The sequence below is a fragment of the Onychomys torridus genome, chromosome 1 (assembly GCF_903995425.1).
Source record: "Onychomys torridus chromosome 1, mOncTor1.1, whole genome shotgun sequence".
Classification (NCBI taxonomy): Eukaryota; Metazoa; Chordata; class Mammalia; order Rodentia; family Cricetidae; genus Onychomys; species Onychomys torridus.
In genome coordinates this window covers 61,815,721-61,842,065 of record NC_050443.1, presented here as the reverse complement: position 1 = coordinate 61,842,065, position 26,345 = coordinate 61,815,721, and the positions used below count along the sequence as shown (strand labels likewise).

Genomic DNA, 26,345 nt, shown 5'->3' with positions numbered 1-26,345 from the left:
CAACTCTGCCCTTCTTCTCTCTGTATCTCTGCTTGGATTTCCTGCCTGACTGTAAGCTTTCTTGTCATAGGCCAAAACAATAAATAATTATTTATTATTCAATGGGAGCCACACATATTCACAGCATACAGAAAGACATCCCACAGCAACTCTCCTGGAGACTACAGTGAAACTCACTTTGCACATTGTCCAGAACTGTACCCCTGGTTGTCAGCTTCCTAAGGTGGTCAAGGAGCAATGGGCTTCATGTGGGCACCACAGGTGACAACCATGCTGTCTAAGAGAAACTGTGGAATTCAAGTCTTCTTCTTCCTCTTCTTCCCCCCGCCGTGTGTGTGTGTGTGTGTGTGTGTGTGTGTGTGTGTGTGTGTGTGTGTAGAAAGCATTTACTGACCCACATAAACATCTATTTCTATTTTCCACCCAGTGTTGGATATGGAGCCATAGCCTGGTGCATGCTAGCCAGGCACTCTATCCTGAGTCCCATAAGTATGCATTTCTATATAACTTCTTCTAAGGTTGACTTGATTCTTTTATTTTCCTCATTATACTTTAGCAAAGTTTCCTCTTGATCGTGGGCCTGTTGTCCTGGCCTGCACCAGATGCTGTGTCCCCAGATGCTCTGAAGATAATGTCCCTTCAGTGTATTCTTGCTATTCTATTTACCTGTGCCTGTTCACTGTGCCCACCAAAGCCACCACTGGCTTATCCACCAGGAGATCAAGTCTGGAACCAGCAAAGACTCGGCTCCCATCAGGAGACTGCTGCTGTGGCTTTCACAATAACCCAGTGTGTGTCTTTATCTAATCCTCCTCACTGCCTTTAGCAGATGGGCATCTTGAGGCCCAAAACAGATAGATAACATGTCTGGAGTTAACAAGGAGGAGATCCCAGATAAAAATCCAGACATCTCCCACACTTAGCCACTCCCTTCTACCACTTAACCCCCTAAGTACATGGTTCTGAGAAGTGGCAGCTACCTGCTTCTTCAGACCAGTATCATTTATTTCAGTATTTCCTGACATGTCTTCTCAGGGAAATCACTTAAGGCTTCATTGTTAATAAAGTCATTTAATTTAGGAAACGTTGTACATTGTGTTCATTTTGAGGCGTTTCTGAACTAAAGTGGATGGGTTAAAGGTTTGCTACAAAACAAGCAGTGAAGAAGTCCATGTCACACTTTTAGCCCGGTGTCCCCACACCTAAGAAGCTTGGGACATTTCCTTAGCACGGAGCAGTCACTGGTTCCCGTGAAGACCTCACACTGTTCCATAGGTTTTGTTAAGACAAAGCCTTCCTCATCTAGAGTAGGTAACAAGCTCTGTACAAAGGGCATTCGTCAGTCTGATTTTCCTTCTGGCCACTGCACACCGAGGCGGTGGTGGGGATCGGGTGGTTGTCTTGTGTTGTGCTGTGTGTAGGTATAGGGAGCACCGGAGCCACCTGACCAGTGAGCCTCCCAGCCACACACTGCTGACTTGTATCAGAAGGGAACAAGGTGAAATTTAAGCTCCGGCAATTATTGTCGGTATCCAATGTCTCCTTCTGTAACTACTACATCAGATTCCATAAAGATAAGCTTCCCAACTTATTTCCACAAAACGCTCCAGCTGGATCTGGAGGTAGACTATGATGTCACTGGCTGGCTACAGCCATTCTCTAATTAATACCTGGCCAAAGGAAGCATGGCTCTTTTGTTCTAAATCAGGACTACATCTCCTAACCATTCCTCCACGGCAGGGAACCCAGACAGGGATGGGCTGCCAGGACTTGGGATCAAACGAGGCCGTGGTAGTAGAGATGGATGTAAGAGGCAATGGCATTCAGGTATTAGTGGAAGATGTGGAAGAGGGAGAACCAGAAGACACCCAGATGTCTCGGGCCCAAGGACCTGCAAGGATTTGTGGCCACAGCACTGACTGGAGCGGGCCCGGAACCTGCAGAGAGTCTGGCTAGGAGCCTTTACTGTGCAGGCAGCCCTAGGCAGCTTCTTCAGCTGCTCCTTGTGAATGGAGCACTTCCCTTTATCGTTTCCCAAGAACCACTCCAGGCCGTTGTGAAAGAAGCACTTTCTCATAGTCTACCCCAGCAGCACTGAACTGTGAGTTTAATAAATGCCTAAAGTAGTCAGGTGATGAGGCAAGTTGGGGAAACACTGCTGTAGTTGTTCAGGAATCTTACTCAGCAGCAAGGGCCTCCGCCCATCCCTCCTTCAACTTGATTTTGTAACCCGGATTGGGTTGCCAAGGTCTGGGGGCAAAGCAGAAGAGATCATTGGCCTCATCTTCATCTTCTTAGGGTTTGGGAGGCACTCAGACCCTGCAGCCAAGGTCAAGGCTTAGTGTGATTTAGATCCAGCTAGAATAAGTTCATAAATATTTTTCCTTCTCTGTAGACCAGACTTTCTTGTTGTGTTAGCAGGAAATTCTAGAAGTGGTAGCATGAAGAGCTGATATTAGTGCTATCTCAATATCTTTTATATTAAACTTCTCATCTACTCTGACTAGCCAGGAGTTATTTGTTTATTTTGAGATGAACTTTTGTTGTGTTTCCCAGGCTGCTCTCCAACCTGTAGTATTAGCAATTTTTCTCCTTCAGCCTTCTGAGTAGCTGGGATTGTAGGTGTGCCCCATGATGTCAGCTTTAGTCAAGGATATTCATGGGACATTGCTGTGGTTTAGATAAAGCTAGACTTCATACCCCAAAGGTCACGTGCTAGATGCCTGGGGAGTATGGCAGTGTTGAGATGGGATGGAACCTGCAAGAGAGGGAGCCTAGTGGAAGGTAATTAGATCGTGGGGCACTACCTCTGAGTTAGTTCTCTGAGGCACATTGTTATGAACAGAAGCCACATGACCATCATGTAATATGCAAAAATAAGAGGAGAAGGAGAGGGAGGCAAAGAAAGGAAGAGAAAAGAAGAGAGAGAGGAAGGGATAAAGAGAGAGTGAGAGCCATTCTCAGAGAGAGAGGAAGGGATAAAGAGAGAGTGAGAGCCATTCTCTTGGCCTCCAAGACCTTCAACTTCTTTTCTCCTTCTCCACAGAGCTACGGTCCAGACAGGGGTTAGCAGCTGCAGCACAGTGGTCTGAGCAGCCCTGGAGACTCTTGCCATGTCTTACACCTTTTCTGTTTGTTTGCTTTTTGGTTTTTGTTGTTATTATTGATTTTTTTTTTGTTGTTGTTTTGTTTAGTTTTTTTGAGACTGGGTCTCACTGTGTAGGCCAGGCTGGCCTTGAATTCAGAGTACTCTGAATTCAGTCAGTACTCTGACTCTCAAGTATTGGAATTAAAGGCATGAGCCAGTTGGGGATTTAGCTCAGTGGTAGAGCACTTGCCTAGCAAGTGCAAGGCCCTGGGTTCAGTTCTCAGCTCTGGCAAAAAAAAAAAAAAAAAGCCGGGTGGTGGTGGTGCACGCCTTTAATCGCAGCACTTGGGAGGCAGAGGCAGGGGGATTTCTGTGAGTTCGAGTCTAGCCTGGTCTACAAATCGAGTTCCAGGAAAGGCACAACGCTACACAGAGAAACCCTGTCTCTAAAAACAACAACAACAACAAAAAAAAAAACCAAAAAAAAAAAAAAGAAAGAAAAAAAAAGTCATGAGCCACTATACCCAGCCAAGCTAAAAAGTCATATATATATGTATAAAGTTCTAAGTTTTGGGTACTTTGTTATAGCAACAGGAAATGACCTTTAAAACACACATGCTACATGCAGAACTAATAATAAAAATTAGGTTAATATGACCCTACTTTCTGAGTATTAAAAAACTTAATTTGGCTGGCAGTGGTGGCTCATACCTTTAATCCCAACACTTGGGAGGCAGAGGCAAGGCAGGTGGAGCTTTGTGAGTTCAAGGCCAACTTGGTCTACAAAGGGAACTCCAGGACAACCAGAGCTACACTGAGAAACCCTGTCTTGAAAAAAACAAAAACAACCCCCCAGACCCCACTTGTTTTTATTTGGGAATAATGAAAAAGTCCAGAAGATGAGGGTTACCCAATACTGTGACTATACTCAGTGTCACTTAACTGATTGAACTGGTTAATCTTACACATTTTGTCCCAATTGCAAAAACAAAACAACTTGTTCAAAAGACCAAGTAATAAACCTGTTAACATGTAATTCAAGGGGATCTCTGAGTAAAGTAGACCCGACACCCAGCTTTGTGATGCTTTGAAGGAGGAAAGAGTCAGCAGACCGAAGAACTTCACAAAAAGAAGAGACAGCATGTGCAAAGAGAACAAGAAATCATACAGAACTGAACAAAAATGTGTGAAGGGGGGAGTCTGTTCAAGAGGTAGCCCTCATATTATGAACCGGCGTAGGGGTGGGAGGGATCCGGCAGGTGCATGAGGGGGCCACAGAGAAAATGACGAAAGGGCAAGTCTCTGTGGGCTGGACATGACTGAGGGACCCCCTAGTCTCTCAGGGTGGGACATGACTGAGGGATCCGCTAGTCTTTCACTTAGTGTGACTAGAACGGTACTGTCTTGATTCCAGAGGTGCTCTGTAGACTATTCTCTTGTGTCATCCTTGCTGTAACTGAGTGAGGACAGCAACCGACTCAGCTGTGGGGGAGGTGTGTAGAACGGCCATCTCTTTGCTGCCCTTCTTCGCCAGCCAGTGGCCAGATCGGCTTTCTCTGCCTTGCACAGGAAGTAGGAAAGAGCCGCAGGTGGGCCTTAAAACAGTAGCCAAGGATTTGGGGTGGGGCGGGAAGTGGGTCGGAAGCATAGGCCAGGGCTTTGTGTGACAACCAAGAGAGCTCACCTCTGAGCTGCAATGTGAAATCGGTGGTTTCCAGAAAAGATGTTAGTTACCCAATGTGAGGGCCTGGATTTGCAAGAAGACTGGAACGGGCGAATTAGAGGCAGGTTCTAGGAACTGGAACCACTGAGGTCTCCCAGATGGGGCTGGAAAGAGTGTGGGAGTGGGACTGTGTGCCTGATAAACTAACCATGCCAGCCAAACCATCTGTGGTCAATATGGCACTTAGTAGGCGTTCAGTAAATATTTGTTACATTGAAATGGGTGGTAAGCCTACATGTGTCTTGTTCTGTATTGTTTGGGGTTTGTTTTGTGTTATTTGTTTGCTTTTACCTTACTGACAAAGGGTCTTTTCATATTTTAACAGTTGGTATTTGATGAAGATAAACTAGGGCGACAGGGGATTGATCTACATTAGAACTGTGTGGCCCTCTGGGTACTAAGACCGTGATTTCATCCCCACACTTCCCTCTCTGGTAAGACCACCCTCGTCTTTCCTGTCCCCACATGTGTTCACTTAACACACTCTCCTGCACTCAGACACTAGCTATCGACGGCTCTCACGTCCCCCTTCTAAACAGTTGACATATGACAGCTAACTGCCTGCTGGCATGTCCTTTTTCTTTTTCTCAGGGCATGGTGCATGCTGGGAAAGTGCCCTATCATAGAGCTAGATCCCTAGTCCAAGGATGGCTTCTTTTGTTTGTTCCTTAGATTGTTGTATCCCAGCATGCCTAGTGCCTCTTTCCCTCCTGGATTCCACATACATGTCCACATACATGTCCACCCCTAGCATCTCCAGGCAAATATCCCAGTGCCACACATGACTTCCAGGGTCTCTCGTCTTGTGTATTCTGCCTCAGACACGGCTCTGGGGTTCAGCCTCATGTGTTTGTTTCTTCATTAACTTTCTTGTTTAGTTAGCGACCTGGTATTTGTTGTCAATGCTCTGATAAAATGCTGACCCAAACCAATTTTCATCTTACACGTGACAGCGCTTCGTTGAGGGAAGTCAGGGCAGGACTTCAAAGCCGGACACTGGAGGCAGGAACTGGAGCTGAGACCGCAGAGGAACACTGCTTGCTGGAGTGCTGGGGGGTGGGGGCGCTTGCTCTGCTTGCTTTCTTACACAACCCAGGACTGCCTGCCGAGGGGTGGAGCCACCCACAGGGGCTGGGTCCTCCACAAGCATCTCAAAAGTGTTCTACAGACATGGCCACAGGCCAGTCTGAGGGAGGCAATTCCTCAGTTGAGGTTCCCTCTCTCGGGGTGATTCTAGTTTGTATCAAGTTGACAAAGAGTACCCTGTAGTTGCATACAAAGTAACGGGTTCATATAGTGTTGGACTTCTTTCTCCTTCTCCGTGGCCGGTCCTCTTCTTCACCCCAACATATCCCTGCTTCTGCTTTGGCATCACGGTGTTACATGACTCTCATATATGCTCCCTCTCTTTTCTCCCTTCAGACCCCTTCACATCTACATATGTGTGTGCAGATATACGCACACCTATAGAGTTGAAATAGAAACTCCACACAAGGAAACTTGGAGTATTTGTCTCCATCTGATTTATTCTGCTCAACATAATGATCTTCAGTTCCGTCCATTTCCCTGCGGATGTCGTGGTTTCATTTGTCTTTGTGGCTGACGACAACCCCACTGTGTATATCTATCTCATTTTGTCTACCCATTCACCTGTTGATGGACACCAAGCCTGGTTCCATAGCTTAGGCCCGGTCTGTTTGAACCCGACCCATCCCAGCTAGTCCTGATTTATAAACGTGCCTATCTGTTCTGTTGCTTCCAGCTAGATACAAACCGTCCACACAGCACTGGTGTCTCCTGGAGAGAGCAAACTGAATTCAGAATTCACTTTGTTTTCTGCCCTGTGTCCGTAGGAAGTATTTGCACCTGTCTGGATTCACAGAGTCCTTGGATTTTTTTTTTTCTTCTGCAGAGCCCTAACTCAGGATAGCCCAGACAACGAGCAAACGTGTGTTCCTTTTCATCACCATCCATTTCCAAATGCCTGGCGCTCTGGGGCTACTGTCTGCTTCTCTTTGGGCATCAATAGGCTTAGAGAAGGCTACACTTTGAAATCCTCTGGGAAGTTCAAAGGATAACTGATGTTTGGACACCTCTCTGGAGGGGGGCCCTGGAGTGAGGAGTTTCTCAAGGCTCCCAGGGTGATTTTAATGTTTTCCAAGGTTGAGAATAACATGTTTGAAACATCTATTTCTACTCCATCCGCCTGACAGGCTCAGCACTGTGTCCAGTCTCCAGATTCCTATTTCAAGTTCTCCAGGATTAGCTTGACTCTGTCCTCTGTCTTTCATCCAGGAATTCATCTGTGTACTCGGTAGGTAGGACTAGGAAACAAAAGTCATTATGCACTCACATGGGCATTGGATATGTTCTTGCCACCACCCCAAATGTATTATTCTTGATTTTCATCTAGGTTTCTGCTTTAGTCTCAGTCTCAGACAATGGCTGTCTCGAGAAGCTGCCTCCACATCTCACCCCAGCTTGCACGTTAAACAATCCGTTTCCCCTCACCACAGTGATGGGCTCAGGATGCCTGTCCCCAAGGCAAGCCTGTCAGTCACAGTGAGACCCAATTCTAACGTTTTGGTTTGGCCTGTATTTCTTGCTAGACTTGAACAGGAGATGGGGGCTCAGAAGAGAGCTTGTCTGAGCATGGGGCCCAAAGAGAAAAACAAACAAACCTCGTCCAGGGGAGGGACCCTGTCCTTGAAGACCGCAGTCTAGTGGAGGAGATTCAGATGTTGGAAGGAACAGAACAGGTGATGGTGCAGGACAGCTCAGGTATCTGGGCAGCATGACCTGGATTCCCCTGTGCCCCTGTGGGCACTTTGAGCTGGCTGGGCAACTGTGGTCATTTCTATTTTTGCCTCAGGGTGTTGGAGTCTGCTGGGAGTCAGCCAGTGAGGTCCAGCCTCTCAAGGTTGTGGGATTGTTAGGGGACCAGCTCCTCCCCCCACAGCAGCAACCCCCCCCCCCACTCCATTCATATCTGACCTTCAAACTGATGCAGACCCCTTCAATCCTTGCCTCGTCTAGACTGAAGCCTGTGTCTTACAGGTCTTTCTAACAAGTTTTTCTTGCCTCTGGTTTCTGCCCTTCTAGATCATTCTGTCCATTGATGCCAAGAGGATCTAAGACATGCGTCTGAGTATCTTGTCTCCCTATATCAGGACTTTCACTAGGTATCCCCTGCAGCATACAGAATCAAGTTCAAACTTCTCACGTGACTCTTTGGCCTCTTCCCACCACCCACCACTGAGCCAGGAGCCACCTGGGCATTTCTGTCACCAGTGTATGTTTGTGTCATTCCCAGGAATGCCCTTGTGTCTCTCTGTGTTGGCTTTCCCCACCAAATGCCCTTTAAAGCCATATATGCCTTCTCTGCAGCCTTATTCCGGCAGAGGAGGTACCTCGGGTGGCTTACCAGTACCTTACATCTTGTCATGGCCGCGGCTGGCAGTCTATCCCCCCAGCCTTCCTGTTCCCAGCCTGTTCTCCTCTTCCTTGTCCCGCCTACCCTAACCTTCCTGCCTGGCTACTGGCCAATCAGCACTTTATTTATTTTAACCAATCAGAGCAACACATTTGACATACGGAACAACCCACAGCAACAACCTTGGGGACTTCGTGGGTGGATGGATTTGAGAAAGATGTGGGTCAATGGGAACACTGAAGACCTTTATAGCTCACTTTTCTAAGGGAAGGTACTTAGCTAGTTTGGAAACTGAAAGGTTGGAGGTTGGTGGTCCAGTTTTACCTAGTATCTTAAAAGAGACAGGTTATCACTCTTCTCTGGCCACTGTGGAAGGCTCTCCACATAGGTGAGCAAAAGTATGTGGCAGGGAGTGCATGAGCTGCTTGCATTGAGGGAGTAGCCTCCAGCATCCTCTGACTCGAGATAGGGTCTCCAACTCACCATGTCCTTTAGGATGGCCTTGAATTCCTGATCCTCCTGCCTCTACTTCCCAGATGTTGAGATCACACACAAGTACCACCACCCCCAGCTTCCGGTTACAATGTTGATTATTGTGGCCACATCAATTCAGTCACACTAGGAAAACAGAAATGTCACTCTACTTCTGTCACCCGTCAGTACACGCACAGCGACCATGCTCTATCAATGACGTAATGCAGCAGGGACTGACCAGGGCCCAAACAGTTATTATCTCATCTACTCGTCCAACGGCCCACTTCAGGGAGAAGTGAGGCTGAGAGAGAGGAGCGTCTTTACCTGGTCTCTCTGCTTTCACTCTCATTTTCCCGAGCCAAGCTTCAGCTGAGATTCCTTTTTTAGTATATTTTATTTATTCTCTGAGAATTTCATACATACATACAACGTGTTCTGGGTACATCCACCTTCCCTCCGACTCCTGCCAAGACTCCCTGTTCCCAATGCCAATCTCCCTCCCAACTCCATGTCCTTTTATTGTTTTCCTTTTTAGAAACTCACTGCGTCCGATCAGGGCTGCCAGTGTTCACGTGGGTAAAGGGTGTCCATCCGGTGCTGTCAGCCTACTAGACTCTAGTGACTAGAGCATGGACGACCAAACCGAGGACTCTACCTCTGGAGAAATCTGACACTTCCTCCTCCCAAAGCTGGTTCCTTTCTTGTCCTTTCTCCCAGCAGACAGAGTGACCTTTTACAAACGGAAACAGATCATGGCATTTTCAAGCCGTTAGCGACTTCCCATTATGCTTGGATGAACCAAAGATTCTCAGTCTAGTCTCAGGTCCTCACCTCTCTCACCTGTCTTGTGTTTGCTGGACTTTCCTCATTGGAACCACACTGGCTGGCCCCTTCAAGTCTTTCACATGCCTTATTCTCTGTCACTCCGGAGCCTGTGCAGTTTTCTCTGCCTGGGACCTCTTCTGCATACCCTTCCTGACTAATGGGCCTCAGGCTTCCTAAAGAGACCATTCCTCACTCACCTAAATGAGAGCCCTTCAGTCACACAGGTCACAACTTTGTATCTGTGTGGTCAGGGTTAGTATATCCCATGCAGTTTTCCAGTTCAGTGACAGAAGGACAGCGGCTTTCCTTCTGAGCACTTTATCCCTGATACCCATCATGGAACCAAGTATGTAGTAGGTGATCAATATCTGTTGAAGGAATAATTGTTTTTTCTATCTTCAAAAATATGGCCTAATAGCTTTATAATATTTCATAGTTATCCATTAATTCATGACTTTAATAAGATATTTATTTCATATGCAACTGAGAATTAGACTATCTCACGGTTGGAAACAATGTCGTTTCTACCAGTAACAGCAGAAACCCAGCTTGCTAGTATCAATTTAATAGGCTTCGAGTAGGCTGACTTTAGAGATGACCCAGAATGGAGTGTCAGAATGCTCTGCAGGCAAAAGGAAAAGAATTATCCGTGTAACTTGTTTGCATTTGATGTAGACAAAATCAAATGTGGAGAGAGTGGAAGTATTTAGCTGTAGTATAAAATATATGTCTTACTTGGTTTCAATTTAAAACAATGAAATGTGTTGATTTCAATGGCTTGATGTAGGAGTCATGCACACATCATTAAATCTTCAGGTCTTGCCTTGCTGACATAGAGACTGAACATGGTCCAAATCACTTGTTCTGCATGCTCACCTTTCAGGTACTGCAGCTGGCTAACATGTCTGTGGGACTGAGCGCACAGAAGGTCCTCAAGAATGTTCCTTTTCTTTTCACAGTTATTGACATCAGTGTGTGTGTGTGTGTGTGTGTGTGTGTGTGTGGACAATTTACCAGGGTCTGTTCTCTTCTTCCACCATGTTCCAGGGATTGAACTCACATCCTCAGGAGTGGCAGAAAGTGCCCTTACTTGCTGAGCTGTCTCCTCAGTCTGAGCATTTATTTATCTATCTATCTATCTATCTATCTATCTATCTATCTATCTATTTATTTAGAAAGATTTCTTTCTTTCTTTATTTTTAAAGATGTATTTATTTATTATGTACACAGAAGAGGGCGCCAGATTTCATTACAGATGGTTGTGAGCCACCATGTGGGTGCTGGGAATTGAACTCAGGACCTCAGGAAGAGCAGTCGGTGCTCTTAACCTCTGAGCCATCTCTCCAGCCCTGAGTATTTATTTTTTAATAAATGTTCTATTTTAGATAATTTTAGACATTGGGGGAAGTTTCAAGAATAGTATAGAAAGCCAGATGTGGTGGCACACACCTTTAATTAATCTCAGCACTTACAAAGCAGAGGCAGGTAGATCTCTGTGAGTTAGAGGCCAGCCTGATCTACATATCAAGTTCCTGTTCAGCCAGGGCTGCATAGTGAGACTCCATCTCAAAAACAAACAAACAAAACCAAAACTAGAATAGAGCTTTCCCATGGTCCCTTCTGCCAGCCACCCCCTTTGTTGTTGTTGTTTTTGTTTTGTTTTGTTTTTGTTTTTTTAAGGCAAGGTCTTAGTATGTATCTCTGGCTGTCCTGGAGCCCTCCATGTAGACCAGGCTGGCCTTGAACTCAGAGATCTGCTTGCCTCTGCCTCCCGAGTGCTGGGATTAAAGGGGTAACACATACTATGACTGGCTTAGCTTCCCTTTTAACATCTTACATTACCATGGAATATTTGTTATAACTAAGGGACCAACATGGGTACATTATTACCAAACTCTAGACTTTGTAGGGCCTTAATTTTTTAAATATTTATTTTTTTATTTATTATTTGTGGGGCAGGGAGGGCTTTCGTGCCATGGTGTACACGTGGAAGTCAGAGCACATTTGTGGAGTGGTTCTTTCCTGTTTACATGTTTCTGGGGATTGAATGTTAATACCAGGCCTGTTTGGCAAGCACCTTTACCCAATGAGCCCTCTGGTCAGTCCAAGATTTAGTCAGTTTTCCTCCTGTTTCAGGGTCTAATTTAGGCACCACACTGATCTTAGTACGCCATGTTCCTTAGTCTCCTCTGGTCTTGGAAATTCGTCTATCTTTTCTAGTGCGTGGTGGCTGTGACAGCTCTGAGGACTGGTCTGGTGTTTCGAGGGTAGTTCTCACACTCACTTTGCCTGTAGTATTTATCACTAGCAGACGGGTGTCATGGATTCTGAGGGAATATCACGTAAGTGAAGGCTCTCCCTCATACCCTCTCAGAAGAAGTATGTCACATCCATGAAACATATTGGTAATACTAATCTCAGTCAGGCTGTGGTTAAGACAGCAGCTGTGAGGGGCTTTCACTCTAAGGGAACTCTTCCATTTTCTATAGTCTATTCTGGAGTCAAGTCACTAAGGCCTGTCTGTGCTTAAGTGGAGCAGGTCTGGGGTGATGGCGATGGTGTTTTAAACCATCCTGCATATACTTATTTTATACATCACTGTTAACTTGTGTATCCTTTGTGGTGGTGGGGGGGTCAAAGTCCCACTATTTATTTAGCCCTGATTGGCCTGGATCTTCCTGCCTCTGTCTCTGAACTGCTGGGATTGCAAACACATGCCATCATGCCTGGCTATGTATCTCTATTTGCTGCTGTAATTGTCCACAAGAATCTCTATGTCTCAGAATGTCACTCTGGCCATTGAGAACTCCTTCAGTGGACCCCTGTACTCTGTGGCATGGTGGAGGTTTGTTTGTTTGTTTGTTTAGAGAGGGCATCTCCCAGCACAGCCCAGGCTGCTCTTGGACTTACACTGCTCCTCCTCCATGCTGGGGTTACAGATGTGAGTGCTCAGCTATAGCTGTAGTCTGGGGGCATGTTCTTATTTGGGGGCATGACGAGATGTTTTGGGTGAAGCCAGCAAGATGGCTCAGTGGGTAAGGTTCAACACCCGGGCCTCACGGTGGAAGGGAGAGCTCTGCATGTGCACCATAGCATGTACATACTTGCACTCACACAAATAATGCATGAATAGTAATAATAATGATAACTATAAAGATGTTTCAGGACTCAACTTGTCGCTTTCCTGCCTCACATCAGCCGTTTCTCCAAGAGCTAGCTCTTGAGAGCAAGAAGCCAGAGAGCTGTGGAACTCTGGCTTGTCAGAGAGTATGCACAGTGCTTCTTTGCCCAGGGGGCTTTGGTTGAATTAGTGGGTGCAAGGGAGCTGCTCTGTTTCCTTTTGTTGTGGGGCTTAGCAGGTGAGCATTCTACCACTGAGTTACAGCCCCATCCCTTCACTTCCTTATTATTACTGACTTGGCTATAGCTTGCTGATGAGCTACCCAAGGTTATGTGATGATGTGGTCCAGTTAGAATGCAAACTCCTCAGCCCAACATCTGGGCCTAGTGGGCTGTTCTCGAAGCCTCTGATGCTTGCACAGAATGACAAGCAAGTCCCCAAGTTTGTGGAGGTCAACGCCTGGCCTCCAGCCTTCTGAAGAACCGCTTGCCCTGCTCATTCCCGAATATGGCTGCATCCTAACACTCGCTTGTATTTTCCCAGCTCCTCTGCTTCTCATTGGCTGTTTCCCCATCTGTTCCCTCACACTTGCCCACTAGGTATCCTTGCTTCCTCAGATGCCCTCCAGGCACACATCCCCTTGGCCCTTCCTGCCTACTGAGCCAACACCTCTTCCTCTCTCCAGGACTAACTCTGATAGGCCTAGATCCCATCTTCCCCTGCTTTCTCCAAGGCCACGCCTCTTTCTCACATCTTCGTCTGTCCCCATCACTGGCTCCTCTTCTACCCAGTTTATTGGCCTACACGGGCTCTCTTTGGCCGGGCCTCCACCACCAGCCAGCACAGACTCTCTTCGTTTTGGCCTTCTTGAAACAGTAGGGTTTCACCCATCATCAACACTGTCAGCTAGGGCCACTGAGATCACAGGAGGAGAGATGTTCCACAATGAAATTTGCCCTCGCTGGCCTCCACGGAGGGCCTCTAATAGGGAAATGAAATGCCCATCTCTTGGGAAGAGTCCAAGATGATGAAAGAGTGCCCGTAAAGACTGTTCCAGAGGATGACACCGAGTGCAGAGCCATCAGAGAAGTGTCCAGAGAAGCCACCAGCCTTGGCTGAAGGAGAGGAGCAGAGAAGCAGAGGCCACATTCCCCATGCCTCAGCTCTTGGAGTAGCTCAGAGAAAGTGGAGGAAAGAAAATGTGTTCCTTCCCAAACCTTGAGTCTGGTCACCTTTGCTCCCCTCCCCCGGAGCCGTCTTCCCAGAGGACAGCCAATTTAATCACGGAGCACTACACCTCCAACGTGGTTCTGCTCCCTGCCGCCCCATCGGGAAGCAGGCAGTGTGATTCACCACCCCACCTGCTCAGCCTCATTGCATCTTGCCAAGCTGATGTGGGTGTGCCCTCTCCATCAGTGGAGCAGAAGGGAACTCCCAGCCAGAGCTGGGGGCACTACTGGGCTCCTTCACTCAGAGATTCTTGTCTTCCATACCCCTAATACACAGGAGTGGCTCCTCCTTGTAATTCCCCATCTGCTGCTGGCTTCTTTCTTGGCCCCTGCTAGTGACACTGTCCCCTCAGGCACCTTGGCACAGGCCTGGTCTTTGGAGTTTAGCTTGTGTTAGATGTGCCTTCTCCAGGACTGAGTGGTTATTGGTCATGGATCTCAACAGGCTCACCTGTGTGTACAGACCCTGATCAATGTTGTGTAGAAGGGACTTGGTCTATTTGCTTATGCATTCAATAAATATTTGTGGAAGACTCTGAATTCCCATTGTAAGGAGTGGGGCTACAATGATGAGCAAAACACCATGCTTTTTAAGAGTTTGCAGGTGTGTCCAGAATATTAAACTGGTAATTTCACAGCGGATACTACTAACAATGCGTGCAAGGAAGAAAAAAAAAATGCACAGGTACAATGCCATCCGTGGCTTCAGGTAAAGCCTCCAAAGGAAGTGACAGCTTAACTGAGATCTGAATTGTAAGTAGGAAATAAGAGGAGAAAATCTTCCCAGACAGAGAGAATAGCACATATGAAAGGATGGCCAGCTGGCTGGAGCTCAGAGAACAAGGGCAAAGTGAGAAGAGCAAAGGCTGGAGGTGGTCGTGGACCGGGCACGCTCATCCCAAGGACAGTGGGAGGGAAGCCACTGATCAAACCGTACTTGAGAAATGTCTGACCGCAGTTTAGACACGGGGCTGGTGCTCTCCGTGACAAGAAGAAGCTAGCTAGCAGGCAACCGTTGCCCAGAGGGAAATGAGGCAGGGGCAGGGTGGTGGTCCTCTTCCAGTTGCTTGTCCTTGCCTTCCCCCCATCCCTGTCCAGAGATGCCAGTCCATGTGGACAGTATGCGCTCCGCAGCCATCCTGCGGAAGGCCCAGGGAGGTGATGGTTAGGTTGGTGCCAGTGCTGGCCTTCGGTAGGGAATCAGGATTTGGTGTGTGGAAGGGGGCTGAAGAGACTGCCTTTAGCCAAGGTTAAGGAAGTCTCTTAAATTTTGCCAACCCGCTATGTTGAAGGTGTGCGATTCTGTCTTTACCCAGCGAAGAGTCAGGGCACCAGGTTTGGACTGTAGGAGCCTCCCTGCTACGTTAGCCTCCAGGATTTTAATGGGGATGTTACTCTAAGGCTACCCAGCCAGACAGTGGGCAGGAAGACGAAGGTGGGCTTTAAGGGGGGGAGGGGGAGCAAGTCGTGGTCCTACTGACCTCAGCTCTGGGGACCTGAGCTCTAACTGAGTATATGACCTTGGTCACATCCTTTCTCCTCCCTGAGGGGGCTTGGGTTCCCTCATCCGTAAACTAAAGGGGGCCAAAAAAGTCCCTGCCAGTTGCGACTTCAAGTCCAGCAGCAGGCGGGACGTCCCGCCCGAGGCGCAGTGCCAAGCCTGGCAGGACGCGCGGGTGCGGGGTCGACCCAGGAGAGGAGGGGGCTGCGGGAAGAAGCGGCGACTGCGCGGCGGCGTGCGGCGGGGTGTGGGGGAGCTCTGCACACGCTGCCGCGCCCCCGGCTCCAGGCGGGCGGCGGCGGCGGCCCGGGGGCCACGAGGTTACGTAAGGAGCGGGCGGGAGGCACCGGCGGCTCCGCCCGAGCGCGGCCGCCCAGCCCCCGGCCGCCCAGCCCCCGCCCTCCCGGCCGCCTGCGCCTGGCGGCGGCCCCGACACCAGCAGAGAAGCCGCGCAGCCGGCGGAATGGAGCGGCGCCGGGGCTGAGCCGGGCGCACTCGGGCCGCCGCATGTGCCGCGCGGGGAGCAGCTGCCGAGCGGGCGGACAGCGAACGCCAGGGGCCCCGTCGGAGCGGCCGCAGGAGCAGCGCCGGAGATGGGGTGAGTGAGCTCGCGGGGCGCCCGCGAGGGGTTCCGGGCGGCCGATCGCGTGCTGCGGCGGGAGCTCGGGGGTGGGGGGCGGGGGTCCCCCCGGCCTGGGCGCGGACTTTGCGCCGGGAGCCCCCGGCCCTTCCTTTCTCGGCTAGCCCGGCGCGGAGACACCTGGCGGGGACCCGCACCCGGGCTGGTCTCGGCGCTTCAGCCATTCCGCGGTCTCCTTGCCCCTGGCGCGACCAACTCCAGGGCCTGGGTCTGTGAGTGTGAAGAGCAGTTTGCCATTCTTCACGGCTGCATTTATTGCCAGCGACATGGAAATCGAAGTTTTCCTGGAAAGGAAACACACCCAATCATAACCTTTCGGCGTAGGAATAGTGGACTTGCGGGCAGCGTTGAGATGGCTGAGGATGGTGGAAATCGGTAAGGGACCTAGGTGAGGCTCCAGATGCTCCGTTGAAGTGACTAATGTTTCTGAGTATATAAAGTAATTTTAAAAGCGGGATTGATTTCTCCTCGGCGTCTCTCCGAGCAGGAGGCGCTGTGAGTCAGGAGCCACTGTGCTAATAACACAGTAACTCCTTACCTCTGCTCACCAATGCGAGCGAGCGCACGTTCATGGTGCTTCTCCTTGCAGGGAATGCTTATTGTGCTTGCTTTCCACCTGAGGAAACTGGGTCCAGAGTAGTTGGGTGACTTCTTCCAGCTTGCACAGCTGATGCATGTGTAAAACCGGAGAGTCTAGTGCGTGGTTGCTCATCGGCAGAGGCAAGGCCACTGCCTGAAAGGGACCTCGAGGATGGTTGGAGTGAACCAGAGGTCTTGAATCTCTGTCCCCAGCTGCTGAGCCTCCTTGAATAGCCCTTCCTGGGACCCAGGGCCTTCTGCTGGATAGATAGATCTAGAGAAGTTGCTTCCCTTTGGGGGATAGATTAGTGTGGGAAGACATAGGTGCAGTGGAAAGAGGCAAGATTGCCCTGGCGGCCTGACCAGTCCCTATGGGTCGGCGGCTTTGCTGTGCCTACCTCGGGGCAAGTCTCTGGAGTGGCTTTCTCCCGGGGCAGGTAGGTAGAGTTTTGGTGGGAGCAGAGGTGAGCATGGGAGAGCTTGGAGAAGGAGAGTGGAGGGCTGTGGCCAACAGGAACATGGGGGACAGAGGGGCCCAGTGGAAATTTGCTTAGGAATATTGATGCCTATCCAAGAGATTTAACATGTTGGGCAACTGGGGGTGGGGAGTGGGGGGCGTGATAGACAGAGTCACCCTAGCCGGGAGGCAGATTTTTGTAACATTTTCAGCCATCTCTCAGCAGATATGAAAGCACTGATCTCTGAGCAGTGGGAATCTTGGAGGCTCTCAGAATCCATACTTAAAAACAAAATCTTTGGGAAGGAGTTAGCAAATGTAGGTCTCAAGACGGAAGATAAAAGGACCTGGTAATTTTAACCCTTCTCCTGCCCTCCCCTGAGCTGACACAAACCCAGCAGAGCCACTTGCATATCAAAAACAAACATTGAAACTCTGTGGTTAAAATAACATCTGTGGAAAGGAAAATGTTTACTCACAAAAGCTTAAAGAAAATACCAGGAAACAATTTTTGTTTGTGGAAAAACAGGTAGGTGTAAGCAGCTTGGGCATTTTGTTTTCAACCCAGAACATGTCTTTCATGTAATTTTAACGTCACTCAATAAATGTGTATTACTCACTACTTGTAGCTAATAGCTGATCTGCAGCTCTTAGCTCTCCCTGCCATTTTAAAATATATTTCCTTCTGTAGTTTGTGTGGCTGTACAAGCCATGACTGTAAAATGAGATGGAGCTAAAGGCTGGGTAAATAGTCCAGACAGAGGTGGATGGAGGGAGCCATTTTAATAAAAGACAGAACTACTGTCATCCTTCCAGAGAGTTGTGTGGGATGGGAAGGACGAGCCAGTAACAGCAGCCTGTAGCAGACCTACCTGGCTGCGGTCCTCGTCAGAGCCCCATCAGACCGGACAAAGATGTAAGGAAATAAAGAGCCAGCCACCTGACTTGACTTCCTGGCTGAGGTTGCATTCCCCCTTAGGTGTTTCCTGCCCTTTCACTTCGGTGAAGTGTCCTGCATTAAGTATGTGATGTCTCCAGTGTGTGTGTGACAGCGTTCCAAGGCAGCTGCTTTGTGCAGACTCCTTTCAGGCATTGCTCGGACATTGCTCGACCTTTCCTTGCACACCCCTTGCCTCCCCTTTCGTGGACAAAGTAGCAGCCACAGACCAAGGCAACCCCTCCATCTTCCTGCCCGTCCTACAGCAAGAGTGCAGCTGCCACTCTGCTCCTGCCAGTTTGCTGAAAGGCCAGTCTTTCTTGTTATCCAACCATCCCCTTCCACCTTCTCAGAGGACTGCTTTCTTAACCCCATCAGCATCAATACAGGAGCTCACCCTAGTTCAGAACCGTCGGATAGGACTCTCGGCAGATTAGCCAGAATGTGCTAATCCATACAGTCAGTTAGAGCAGCCATCAGTCACATGAGGCCACTGGGCACTTGAAATGCGCCCAGTGTGACTCAGGACCTGGCTTTAAACAGCCACGTGTAGCTACTGGCTGCCATACTGGGCAGCACTGTTTGGCCTTTCCCATCTTCAAAAGAATTCCCCATCCCCATCCTGCGTACCTGTCGTGCTTCTGTTCCCCTGCCTCGTCCTTCTGAGGACATCTCAAAGATAAGGGCAAGCCCATTGTCTCCATCCATTTTCTTCTCCTAATGTTTGTTTGACTTCCACACTCTAGCCTGGCTTCTTCCTTTACCTCAGCATAGACACCGCTCGATGTCTGCCCTCTTTTCCCACCCCTCCCCAGTGTTCCTCCCCAGTGGTCCTTCCTCCCTGATTCCATACCCTCCCAGCTCCTCTGACACCACACGCCTCTGTCTTTCCTCTCATGTTGTTGATGGTTCTGGTTCCGCCTTCCTTCTGCTTGCTCCTTTGACTCCCGGTGGCTTTAAGTGTTACTTCCGATATGCTGCCAACCCTACATTTTTATTCCCACCACAGACCTTTCTCTGGGCTTCTAATTCATCCATCCCTGGAGCTCTTGCCTCTAGTTCCCATCGTCCCTCTCTCCTCCCACCCAATCGGTGGCCCCACTGTCTTTCTGATAATTAGCCCATCATCCTTGGTTCTCCCCCGACCTATATCCAGGCTGTCGTTGGCCCTGTGAGCTCTACTTTCCAGGTTCATCTGGAGCACGCACACTCTCCAGTAACCATAGCACTGGCCTTAGTCCTGACCACCATTGCCTCCTTGGATGGATACATTTTTCAACACCCTGCACCCCCATCTTTCACTCTGGGTTACTGTCAGTCCATTCTTTTCCTAGGAGCCGAGGGACTGGCTTTTAAGATTGCAAATCAGATCTTGTCACTCTCCTGTCTAAACACCCTTCAGCAGACAAAGGCACGGGCCTCTGCCTTATCTCCAGCGTCACCAGTCACTCTGTGGTGCCACTTATTACATTCTGAAGATTCCTGGCCTCCTCTCCAGAGGAACCCTCCATCCATCCATCTCCTCCCACCTTTCCTGAGGATCTCCTTCTTTATTAACTTCCTCTCAGCCTCAGTACAGGAGTAAGTACATTCTAGCTCAACATTGTCCATAGAACCCTCTGTAGTGCTGGGAATGTGCTAATCCATATTCCTGGGGCCTTCGGGTGCCTGAAATACTCCTACCCTGGCTTTGCAGACATCTTCTCCCCTTCCTTCACACTATGACATCCAGAACCTGGTTGCCAGAACTCTCACACAGCCCCACCTGTGTACCCTACAGTCCCTTGCCGTGGCACACCTGTCATTGTCCGGGTTTTGTTGATTTATTTATATCCCACATCCTCCAATCATTGCCCAATGATAGGACTTACCTCCTTACCCTTGCATCCCAACGTGCAGTTCAGTGGCTGACCTCATAGGCCTGCTGTAAAGATCTTATGATTGAGTTACTCTCTGCATGGTGGAAGCCTTGCTTGGACTCCAGCCTGAAGTTACGATGCTTTTTGGATTCCCTTCTATATGATTTTCTTGAGTGGGGAGTCACAGGACCAAAGGGAGAAAGGAATCACATTTGGATACAGTTTTGTTTTAATGCCAAAGCAGGCATTCTGCTTTGATTGTGATGTGGGTTTGTTGTCAGACTGGGTGCTGCTACCCAAGTATTGGAGCTGTAGATGATCTTCTTACTGTCTATAAACGGCCCGCGGAAAAGGCATCTTGTCAGCTGTTGTGACTCGTAGCTGATTTTGTCAGTGTTTACAAATAAGATGGGCTGTGTTACTGGCTCGCCTGTGTTTTGTTGAGCTACGATTGCTTGTGGTGGATGACTGCCACAGTCCTGGTTATCTGATACAGTTGGCTGCCTCTCAGGGATCTATACTGCTTAACTTCTGATGTTCTTTCCCACCTCGGAACCACACTGCGTTCTTTTGCAAGTTACAGGGCTTTACTGTGTGCTCTTAGTTAACTAAAATAGAGTCTCTCAGGGGTTGGAAAGTTGGCTCAGTGGTTAAGAGCACTGGCTGCTCTTCCAGAGGACACAGGTTGAATTCCTAGGACCCACATATGGCTCACAACCATCAGTCCCAGGCAGGGGTTCTAACACCCTCTGCTGGCCTCCATGGGCACCGGGCCTGCACATGGTACATAGACACATATGCAGACCAAACATCCATCACATAAAATAAAATTTAAAAATATTTGGAAATGAACTTGTCTTCTCTTGGTCCAGTATTTTTTTGTTTGTTTGTTTTGTTTTTGTTTTTGTTTTGGTTTTGGTTCAACTTCACTAAGGCTCATTCGAATCCTTCATCTGTGATACAGTTGTCCAGTACTGTTGGGGACCCAGACATGAGCAGGCCCACTGGCTAATTCCTGCCTCTGTGGGGTTTATGTATTTAAAAAGAGAGATAAGCCACATATTCAGGCACTTGCTTTGTGTTTAAATGCTGTGATGGAAACAAAATGTCCTCTCCTTTCCCTCTTGACCACGTGTGTTTCCCACAGGCCTGTTCATGTCTGTCTCTTTCTCTCCTATCTTGATAAAACTCTTCTGTGGAAAAAACAGTTATCATCTGAAAGGTGTAAGAGTTGATGATAGGATGTCCATATATCTGGGGAGTCTAGGGGAGATGTCTCCCTGGAGAGGTACCAAAAGGCTGTTGGTGTGTAGGATCACTCTGGTTCAATTCAAAAGCAATCTCCCTCAGTGTCTGCACTGGGAAAGTCACAGAGTTTAGAAGGGACTAGATACCAAATGCATAGATACCAGCTGAACAAATAAACAGGCATGAAAAAAATATTCTCTTTGGGCGGTTTTTGTTTTGTTTATAAAATTCAACTGATTAGGCAAAAAATAAGGAAATGGGCTCCAAGATGCTGAGGCAAAGTAGGTTTTAGATGACCAGTTGGAAGAACTCACTGAGAAAGAGGAAAAAGCACACCACATCAGATATTTGAGGGGAGAGTGTTCTTAGTAGAGTCAACAGCAAGTGCAAAGGCCCTGAGGCAGGAGCATGCTCAGCAAGTTAGTGAACAGTGAAGAGGGCCAAGTGGCTAAATCTGAGTGAGTGGTTGGAGGTCAGAGGGTAGCAGGGGCTGGACCAAGCGTCTGCGGTCACTTCTATTTGGGGAAATGTCATCATCCATATCGGAAGCCTCTCGCCATTCGTAACCTTGATGGTTATTAGGACTGGTCACGTCCCATGTGTAGCTTTTGCACAGTCCCCTGCAGAAGGACTTGGAGTGGAGCAGATGGTTTGCTTTTCTTAAGGGTCTCTGGTTTGTAGACGTTCCCATGTCTCTTTTCTGTAATGCCTCTTGGGGAGCTTGGGGTCGAGCACACTCGTCAGAGCTCATTCACAACTGTTCTTCCTAGCTCAGGTTTTTGGTGTGTGTGTGTGTGTGTGTGTGTGTGTGTGTGTGTGTGTGTGTGTGTGTGTAAGCGCACGCATGCTGACCGATATCTACACATGTGGAGGGAGGCAAAAGGTCGACATTGGGTGTCTCTGTGTGTCTGTGTCTGGCTGTCTTTGTCTCTGCCTGTCTGTCTGTCTGTCTGTGTGTCTCTCTCTCTTTCTCTTTTGTGTTTTGAGACAGGGTCTCACAGAATCCAGAGCTCACCATTTCAGTTAGATTACCTGGCCAGTGAACCCCTGGGATCCACATGTCATGTCTCTACCTCCACATTGTAGACATGTCACCACACCCAACTGTCATGTGGCTGTTGGAATCCGAACTCAGGTCCTTAGTGATTTCTGCATCAAGCACACTTTACCCAGGGGCGGCTCCACAGCCCTCCACCGCTCTAGCACAGTTTTACAGCCCCGTCCTTATGTGCTCTTTCTTACCCTTTCTCATCTACTGTTTGATTTTGGTTTTGTTTTTAAAGAAAATGAAAATAGCTTTGCTTTTTTCCCTAATTATAAGAACATTGCATGCTCGTACTAAAGAAGAACAGTGTGTGGAAGGAAGTGAAGAGGGACTTGACATCCCACATCTTGGGATCACCTTCACCAGCAGTTGGTTTTCTGTCTTTCCAGCCTCTTTCCCATGTGTGTAGGACTGTGTGTCTAGATGTATGTCTACCAAGGGAAATGTATTTTTAACAAGATGAAATCATTCTATATGTCTGTTTTGTAGCATACTTTTTACAACAGCATCAAAAAATATCTTGAGTGGCCATCTTCTCCTGCCAATAATTATAAAAACACATCATTGTTTAAATCTACACCTAATTCTAAGTTGTCCTTTTGCCAAATTGGATACATTTTTGTCAATCTGCTAAGAACAAGGCAGAATATTTTTAAAAAGAATTTTCAACAATTCTGTAAGGCAGTTGTTGGCTTTAAATGATGAATTACTGAAGGAAAAAAAAAAATGGCAGAGAAGACCAGGATCACAATTAGCTCTGGGTAATTTGAGGAGCCTGGGTAATTTTGGGTGAGTCACTGCTCCTGAGTGAATCATGGTGAGGACATTAAGGACTCCTTGTCGTTACTAAGGGTGGGTGCTGGACTGAGACCCAGCTGCTCAAAGCATACATCCTTGTTTAGAAATACCAGGCAGAGTAATTCTGCTTCAATCCTCAGACGGGATAGTTCCTTGCAAGCGAAAGCACCATGTACCATTAAGAAATCCTTTCTGTGCTTCAAAAGACCATTGTCCATCTCTTCAAAGAAAATTCCCTTAAGGAAAGGATTGACAGATACGTACGTGCAGGAAGGACATTATATTCTTGGCTTCAGTTTTAAGACCAGGGCTAGGGATGGAGCTCATTGATAGAATACTTGCCTAGCATGCACAAGGCCCTGGGTACTATTTCCAGTACCACAGAATACACACACACAACACGCAAGAGTAAACACACATGTAAATCAGCAGTGTCTCCTCAGCCTGAAGCATTTAAAACTTCGCTTTGGCTCATGGCATAGACACAGAGGCTTTTCATTTGAGAAGACAAGAACTCCCCTTAGCTTTGTCGAATGTGAAGCAAACAGCATTCACACAGTGTATTTACAATGGAGAAAACGGGTTTGCAGGACCCCAGAAGTCCCCAGTGTACAAGCTCCAACCTTCTCCATCTAGAGAGTTACATTTTGCTTAATGAATTGAGCAAAGAGATGCAAGGCAAGGGGCTGGAGCAGAAAGCTCGGGGTGTTGTTTCTGAGTCCCTGGCCTCTTAAGCACTGCTGTGCTGTGTTCTTGCATCTTCTAGGTATGGGGCTTGCGGGCGGGCGGGCCCCCAGTGTATTTATAGGTTTGGAGGTGAGAGCTGGCATCATGCACCAGTCTCCTAGTGGGGTGTGTTCTGTGTGGGAAGAGGCAGGATGGAAGCCTCTTTGAAAGCTCTATGAAGTCTCCAGTATTTCTGCCACCAAGATGCTATTAGTCATATGGTATCATTCTGGTAGAAATATAATTATTTAAATTATATTTCAAATTATCTTGTTAGAATAAAAATACACTTGTGGGGAACACATTTAGACATTTGTCAAAGACTAAAGAGATTTTTTTTTCAACAACATTTTTATTCACAAGCTTGATAGTCTTCTTAATACTCCTTGGAGGAATGTGAGAACATGGACTCTCTGACTTAAGAAACCGTTTGGTACATGGGTGCCTCCTGGCCAAGGAGAACTATTGATCCTGTCTTCCCACTGTGTCGGGGTGGGGGAGTTCAGGTAGGCTCTGCTGTCTGCCCTTCCTGGGAAACCCTGGGTCTGGATCCCTCATGAGAGCAGCTGAACCCAGCCAGCCCTTTGGTAGCTCTGGGGCGTCCTGTCTGGGTCATGGGGTAGAGCCGTCCACAGGGACCTTATTAGCGAGCAACACTGCAGACCCACGGGCTGTGCTTTGGAGCCCTTCTGAGGTCTTTAATTGGGAAAGTGTTTAATTGGAGTTGTACAGATAAGTGGAGAAAAGAGAGTTGCTTTGGCTTCCGCGTCCTGGGAGAGAAGGGTAACTGAGAAGGGTCTCATGGGAAAAGGGATGCAGCCTGTTCCAAGGATGTTCCAAGGGGCAGGGCAGGGAGCTGGTAGTGGCGGCGGCGGCGGCGGTGTCGAGGCGTATTTTAGCTCAGATGATGTGAAGAAGTGGTCTCTGCCTCCTCCAGGTGGACTCGAGATAGGTGTGATTGTTTCACCCCCTGAGGACTGTGTTCTCATGTAGGACTGTTTGTCAGTGGAGCTAGAGAGGGTATGGATGAACAGATCAATCCCCAGGCCCCTGGCTGCTGCGTGAGCATGGATAGGTCATTTCATCTCGGTAAGAAGCCGCTGTCGGGGTTGGGTATTTAGCTCAGTGCTAGAGCTCTTGCCTAGCAAGTGCAAGGCCCTGGGTTTGGTCCTCAGCTCTGAAAAAACAAAAAAGAAGCCTCCGTCTCCCCAGCTCATCCACTGAGCTACACCAGAGCCTCAAAATCCACTGTCCTCCACCCGTTAACTGATTGAGATGGTCAGGGAGCGGTTAATCCTGCTATCAGAGTGAGGCCTGACCTGGTCAGTGGCTTGGAGATAAAGAGATGTAGAAGGCCAAAACATGCTATCATTGGATCTCAGTCTGTGGGCAGTGAGGGAATAGTTTCCACTCTGAAGGGAAGAATAATTATTTTAGGGAAATTATTCTAGAGACAGCGATGAAGGGCAGCATGGAGACTTAGGAGATTAGAGAGAAAGAGACCTTACAGGAGTTGTTCTCAATCTTCCTAACGCTGCGACCCTTTAATACAGTTCCTCATGTCGTGGTGACCCCAAGCATAAGATTATTCTCATGACTCTAATTTTCCTACTGTTAAGGATTTATAATGTAAACATCTGTGCTTTTCGATGGTCTTAGGCGACCCCTGTGAAAGGGTTGTTCAACTCCAAAGGGGTCGAGAGCCACAGGGTGAGAGCCATTGCCTTATAGGAAAGAGCCACAGTCCAGGCAGGAAGCGATGGAAGCCAAAAAGAAGAGAGCAGGCATGGCGCAGACGATGTCGTACAAGCCTTGGGATGGTTCCAAGGCCTCCTCCAGGAGTGCACACAGCACAATCAACATGTGCGTAGGGTCTCAGCGGGGCTAGGAGGGGTCTTTCTTGTGTGCTTGTCTAATCTGGACACAGGTAAGTACACCAGGTGAGACTGTGATGTCTGTACTCTCACATCTCATTTCCTCCTCGAGACAATCCTCCCTTGCATAGCTGAAACTGGGTTCGGGAGATTCGGCAACCTCTTCAAGCTCTTAGCCAGGAAGTGGCTGAGTTGGAAGTCAAGCTTAATCCTGTTAGAGAATAAAATTGTTCTCTGGGCGCAGTGGCTGGAGGCTGATGTTGTCACGATAGCATTGCTGGAATGAGAGACATAGGTTGAGTTGTCAGCAGTGTGGATGTTTCTAGGTTTGTGGCTGATGGTGTTGACCCTGGCTCAGGCTCGGAGCGGAAGGGAGAGGAAAGGCGGCTTTCCCAGAGGAGAGGCTGGGAGTTGAGTGTCAGGTGGTGAATTTCCATGTGTGGCCGTCTGTCCACTCTAGAAGTACAAACTCAGCAACTGGGATATTCACACAGTCTTGGGAACCTTCACCTGGCAGGGATTGACCAAGGAAAGAGCAAGCTAAGACAAAAGGTAAGACCTGGACAAAGAAGCACACTTGCAGGGAAGAATCACCAGGCCAGAAGGGAAGGAGACTGGGAGACTCTCAGAGGAAAGCGGAGGAGACGGGCTGTAGAAGCGATGGAAGAGAATGCTATTAAGTGGGCCATCCTCAACAAGGCCAGGGACTTCCTAAAGCTCAGAGGATGGTGGGACCCAGAAGGTGGCTACTGCTAAATATTGTGGCAGTGATGGAATTTGAGAGCGGA

The 26,345-nt window shown here is 48.3% G+C and overlaps 1 protein-coding gene across 2 annotated transcripts in view; it reads left to right on the top strand.

Moving 5' to 3' along the window:
• Positions 1-15,781: 15,781 nt before the first annotated feature.
• The window catches only part of Homer2 (homer scaffold protein 2), a 91,746-nt gene continuing 81,182 nt past the window's right edge, over positions 15,782-26,345 (top strand). Inside the window, exon 1 of one of the 2 annotated variants that reach the window (XM_036199884.1) lies at positions 15,782-15,992. In XM_036199884.1, the coding sequence (XP_036055777.1) occupies positions 15,988-15,992 (5 nt within the window). In that variant the 5' untranslated portion in view covers positions 15,782-15,987. The remainder of the gene's footprint in view (positions 15,993-26,345) is intronic. The other variant, XM_036199892.1, reaches the window with a different exon arrangement.